Here is a 6,000-nt window from a genome sequence, read left to right as displayed (position 1 = left end):
CGTATGGGATTAAGGGGTTAAAAGACAGCTCATTGAGCTTGTTGAGAAGGACAGTGTACCATTATCATTATTTGCAAGACCAGCTTTTAGAACTCTTAATGGAGAAATGGCCTGCAAACTTGGTGTTTCTCTGGAAAGAGAAAGTATCAGAAAATTAGTGATTGAATAAGCCCTTAACCAAAAGGAAGATCTTAAAAAGACTCAAGAGATGCTTTGTGTTTCTTAAAATGGATGCCTGCACACGTCACGGAGTAAACTATTTTGCTATCAACGTTTGATATGTTTATGACAACAAAAAAATTGTCACTAAGACACTGGAAATAAAAAATACTAAAGCTCATCACCGCAGTCAGTTTCTCCAGACCTTAGTGGAAAAAGTTCTGAAAGATTATGAACTCAAAAAAGAACAGGTTATTGGTATTGTAACTGATAATGCTTCAAACATTTGTGCTCAAAAGTTTACATACCCCCGCAGAATTTTTGCTTTCTTGGCCTTTTTTCAGACAATATGAATGATAACACCAAAACTTTTTATCCACTCATGGTTAGTGATTGGGAGCAATCATTTATTGTCAAACTACTGTGTTTTCTCTTTTTAAATCATAATGACAATCCAAAACATCCAAAGGACCCTGAATACAAGTTTACATACCCTGGTGATTTTGGCCTGATAACATGCCAATAAGTTGACTCAAATGAGTTTGAATGGCTGCTAAGGATGACATCCTCACCAGTGACCTGTTTGCTTGTAATCAGTGTGTGTGCATAAAAGCCGAGGTTTTGGGATCCAGACACACTCTTGCATCTTTCATCCAGCCACTGATGTTTCTGGATTGTGAGTCATGGGGAAAGCAAATGAACTGTCAATGGATCTATGGGAAAATGTAGTTGAACTGAATATAACAGGAAAGGGATACAAAAAGATATCCAAGGAGAATTGCTAATGCCAGTCAGCAGCGTTCAAACTGTGATTAACAAATAGAAAATTAAGGGCTCTGTAAAAGCAAAACACATTCAGGTAGACCAACAAAAATGTTGTCCACAACTGCTAGAAAAATTGTTCGGGATGCAAAGAAAAACCCACAAATAACATCAGCTGAAATACAAGATTCTCTGAAAACTAGTGGTGTGGCTGTTTCAAGATACACAATTAGGAAGCACTTGAAGAAAAATGGGCTGCATGGTTGGGTCGCTAGAAGAAAGCCAATAATTTGGAGTGATGAGACCAAAATTGAACTTTTTGGCCATAAACCATAAACGTTACATTTGGCGAGAGGTCAACAAGGCCTATGATGAAAGGAACACCATTCCTACTGTAAAGCATTGAGGTAGATTGGGCATGTGTGAGCTACAAAAGCACAGGAAACTTGGTCAAAGTTGAAGGAAAGATGAATGCAGCACAGAAGCTCGGAAGCTGCACATGGGAAACACTTGGATGATCCAACATGACAATCCAAAACACAAGGCCAAGTCAACCTGTCATTGCCTACGGAAGAACAAAGTGAAGGTTCTGGAGTGGCCATCTCAGTCTCTTGACCTCAATATCATTGAGCCACTCTGGAGAGATCTCAAGCACGCAGTTTGTGCTAGAGAACCCAGGAATTTACAGGAACTGGAGACTTTTTGCCAAGAAGAGTGGGCAGCTTTACCATCTGAGGTAATAAAGAACCTTATCCACAACTACTACAAAAGACTTCAAGCTGTCGTTGATGATAGAGGGGGCAATACATGGTATTAAGAAATGGGGTTTGTGAACTTTTGATCAGGGTCATTTGGATGTTTTGGATTGTCATTATGATTTAAAAAGAGAAAACACAGTAGTTTGACAATAAACAGCTTCATCCAACTACTAACCATGAGTGGAGAAAAAGTTTTGGTGTTATCATTCATATTGTCTGAAAAAGGCCAAGAAAGAAAAATTCTGCCGGGGTATGTAAACTTTTGAGCACAGCTCTAAGTACAATTAAACTGATGAATGAGAATAATGAAGGTGAACAGCAGCTAGAAGAACATTTCACATTCAGTATGTTGGAGATGGAAGGCCACAGTCCTGTTCCGATAACGGAGGAACAAACAGATATTACTACAGAAGAACAGCAAAATGATTCTTTACAATTAGATGATCTTGTTGAAGCTGCTTCACACCTCTTTCCTATTCCTCACATGCACTGTGTTGTGCACCCATTGCAGCTGACAATAAGAGATAGTCTGCAAGAGGGACATGCTGGAACTCTGATTAGCAAAATGAGGAAATTGTCTATTGCTGCCAGAAACCCTAAAATTGATTTCATCTTGAAAAGACGTGCTGGAAAAAGGGCAATTGTGGATCAAGCCACTCAGTGGAGCAGCACCTATTTAATGATTGAGCGATTGCTTGAGCTGAAACCCTTCCGTGTAGACATGGCCAACCCTCAGGTAACACTACATGAAGGTCAATGGACACAGGTGGCTGAATTGAAGGAATTGCTTCATCACCCATTTACAGTGACTAAAAAGTTACAAGCTGAGGATTTAACTCCTGACATTTTTATAAAAGAGTGGAAGAACTTGTTGTTTTATCTGTCCCAAAGAGGAGGTTTAATCGCAGATGGCATTGCTGCTTCAATGAAACGGAGAGAGACACTGCTATTCGAAAATAAAATTCTGGCAGCTGTTTATGTGGACCTGAGTCATTGTATATTGCAGGATCATCAACAGCTACTAAAGGAAAAGCTCTGATTGAGGTCGCAGTTAGGATGAGTGGGCTACAGGACAGCCTAGAGCAAGAGGACTTGGATCCTGCCAGCACTGCTGCCGTTCCTTCATCCTCATCAGATGAGGAGTTTGATTTCGACAAGTATTTGGACGACATGGAGCAGGCAAAGCGTTACTGCAGGGAAAAAGATTCCACTCCCATAGAAATCAGATTGACCATATTTCAGCAAAATGTTTCACTTGGTCTCAAAGTAGAAGAGTTCAATCATTCATCAAAACTGACTGTGCACGAGGCAATTCCTTTATGCCCTGAAATTGTTAGAGATGTCGCCCACGTGGTCACTGCTTTGCCACCATCCCGAGTTGGTGTAGAGCGGTTGTTCTCTAGCCTTAAAATAATTAGGTCAGATTTGAGGTCATCTATAAAGGAGGATCCGATGGAGGCGATACTATTTCTCAGAACAAATTCATACACTGCACAAATGCTATTCAGTACGTTTTTGTTGAGAACTGTTTTTTTTTCCACTTACTGCACAGTGAATAAATTCTAAATATCAAAAAGTTTTTTGTTCTAAAGTTGTATTCCAATAAATATATTTTCTGTTCTATCTAAACGGTTTGATTACTGGTTCATTCAGCTTTACATGAACACCTGAGCCTTACTCTATGGCTGGTCCGAATAACTAAAGCAATTGTTACCATCCACCTCTCGTGTCTCCCCTTTTCCTATAGTTTGTAAGCTTGCGAGCAGGGCCCTCATTCCTCCTGGTATCTGTTTTGATCTGAGATTTCTGTTATGCTGTAATGTCTATTGTCTGTACAAGTCCCCTCTATAATGTAAAGTGCTGCGGAATATGTTGGCGCTATTTAAATAAAATTATTATTGTATCATAATTATGATTAAAAGCCTGATGTTACCATTTTACCACAGTAAATTTATCACTTAGGCTATTTGCCCACGTTACAGAATTTTCTGCTTCAACTCTGCAGACCCTCGTCAGGAAAAACGCATGCGGATTCAGACGCATTTTATACACGTTTTTGACGTGTGACACATTTTGCTAATGCATGTCTATGGGTGTGGAATTGCCGCCATTCCGCAAAAATAAGGAACATGCTGCGTTTTTTATCGCAATGTGTTTTCGCTGCAGGTGCACAAATGCGGAATGCATTCGAAACTAATAGGATGCTGCTTGTAATACGCGTTTCCGCATGGGAAATCGCGGCAAAAACGCTTAAACAGATGAGCCATGTCTGAGGGAGTCGTGGAGTCAGAGGTTTGGATGTCACCGACTCTCCACAGCCCTGGTCTCTAGTTTTATGTGTGTGTGTGCGTTATTTCTTCCCCCCTATCCACACTGCCCGGCCAGTGACACTTGCTCCTGCTCTCAGGCCTTAGAGCAGGCCCTCCTCCCCTCCAGCCGCTTTGTAGGAGTCTACTATGTGGAGTCTATGGGCAGCTCCTGTACTCGCCGCCATTCTCGTTATGTCAGTGGCCGCGGCGGCCTATCCACACGGCGGAGGCTCACAGGAGACGCCATAATAACCATAGAGTAGTGTGAGCGCACGGCCGCCATAGTGAGCAACGCGCAGTATCAGTGGGTGCGGGGAACGGTGAGCGCTCCGGGACGGTCGCCCCCTACTGGACATGAGCAGAATTGCACTGCCGGAGAGCGGCCGCCCCCTGCTGGACATGTGAGGAGTGGGAGTGGTGAAGCGGCCGCCGCTGGGAGACTCGGGCGGTGTCGGAAGCCGCAATTGCAGCCAGCTTGGGGCGTCTATTCCCGGCTGCAGGACCCCCGCAGTGCATGGCTCATGTGCCCGCCCGGCTGTCCTGACACCCGGTCACTCTGCAGCCGCTGCCCCGTGCTCCGGATCTCAGCAGAAGCTGCGGGAGGAGGGGAGGAGCTGGGCCATGACCGTGGAGCAAAATGTCCTGCAGCAGAACTCCCAGAAGGTATGAGCCGCCCTGCTGTGTGCCCGGCTGCCCCTGCTGTGTGCCCAGTGCCCGGCTGCCCCTGCTGTGTGCCCAGTGCCCTGCTGCCCCTGCTGTGTGCCCAGTACCCGGCTGCCCCTGCTGTGTGCCCAGTGCCTGGCTGCCCCTGCTGTGTGCCCAGTACCCGGCTGCCCCTGCTGTGTGCCCTGTACCCGGCTGCCCCTGCTGTGTGCCCAATACCCGGCTGCCCCTGCTGTGTGCCCAGTGCCCGGCTGCCCCTGCTGTGTGCCCAGTACCCGGCTGCCCCTGCTGTGTGCCCAGTGCCCGGCTGCCCCTGCTGTGTGCCCAGTGCCCGGCTGCCCCTGCTGTGTGCCCTGTACCCGGCTGCCCCTGCTGTGTGCCCTGTACCCGGCTGCCCCTGCTGTGTGCCCTGTACCCGGCTGCCCCTGCTGTGTGCCCGGTGCCCGGCTGCCCCTGCTGTGTGCCCGGTGCCCGGCTGCCCCTGCTGTGTGCCCGGTGCCCGGCTGCCCCTGCTGTGTGCCCGGTGCCCGGCTGCCCCTGCTGTGTGCCCGGTGCCCGGCTGCCCCTGCTGTGTGCCCGGTGCCCGGCTGCCCCTGCTGTGTGCCCAGTACCCGGCTGCCCCTGCTGTGTGCCCAGTGCCCGGCTGCCCCTGCTGTGTGCCCAGTGCCCGGCTGCCCCTGCTGTGTGCCCAGTGCCTGGCTGCCCCTGCTGTGTGCCCAGTACCCGGCTGCCCCTGCTGTGTGCCCAGTGCCTGGCTGCCCCTGCTGTGTGCCCAGTACCCGGCTGCCCCTGCTGTGTGCCCAGTACCCGGCTGCCCCTGCTGTGTGCCCAGTGCCCGGCTGCCCCTGCTGTGTGCCCAGTGCCCGGCTGCCCCTGCTGTGTGCCCAGTGCCCGGCTGCCCCTGCTGTGTGCCCAGTGCCCGGCTGCCCCTGCTGTGTGCCCAGTGCCCGGCTGCCCCTGCTGTGTGCCCAGTGCCCGGCATGCTGCCCTCACAGGCACTTCCCCCGTGCACCGCCTTCATTTCCTGCTCTGCCAGTCAGTGGACCCCCCAAATTGTGTGCAGGGGGATAGTGTGTGCCAGGGGCGGGCACTGCTGAGCTGTGGTGCCATCCGCTACTGCAGGGGAATGTGTATGGCGCCAGCATAGTCTGCAGCGCTGCACAGCCAGAAGGAAGGCACTGGGCCTCGGAGCTTGCTCTATAGTGGGGGTCCTCAGTGGCTGGAGCCCCCTATATCTGTACATATGATACATGGTGTCCGACCCTATGGACACTGTCGGGGTCTCTGCGGCTGGAGCCCCCTATATGTGTCCATGTGATACATGGTGTTTGGCCCTATGGACACTGTTG

General features: G+C 49.2%; 1 protein-coding gene across 6 annotated transcripts in view; it reads left to right on the top strand.

Annotated features, from left to right (window-relative positions):
- The first annotated feature begins 4,359 nt into the window (after nt 1-4,359).
- The window catches only part of USP25 (ubiquitin specific peptidase 25), a 115,278-nt gene continuing 113,637 nt past the window's right edge, over nt 4,360-6,000 (top strand). For 4 of the 6 annotated variants that reach the window (XM_069760897.1, XM_069760898.1, XM_069760896.1 and 1 more), the window contains exon 1: nt 4,398-4,651. In XM_069760897.1, the coding sequence (XP_069616998.1) occupies nt 4,610-4,651 (42 nt within the window). In that variant the 5' untranslated portion in view covers nt 4,398-4,609. Of the gene's footprint in view, nt 4,652-6,000 lie in introns of all 6 variants that reach the window. The other 2 variants (XM_069760893.1, XM_069760895.1) reach the window with 2 other exon arrangements.

Source organism: Ranitomeya imitator, chromosome 3 (genome assembly GCF_032444005.1).
Source record: "Ranitomeya imitator isolate aRanImi1 chromosome 3, aRanImi1.pri, whole genome shotgun sequence".
Classification (NCBI taxonomy): Eukaryota; Metazoa; Chordata; class Amphibia; order Anura; family Dendrobatidae; genus Ranitomeya; species Ranitomeya imitator.
This window is presented reverse-complemented; position numbering and strand designations above follow the sequence as displayed.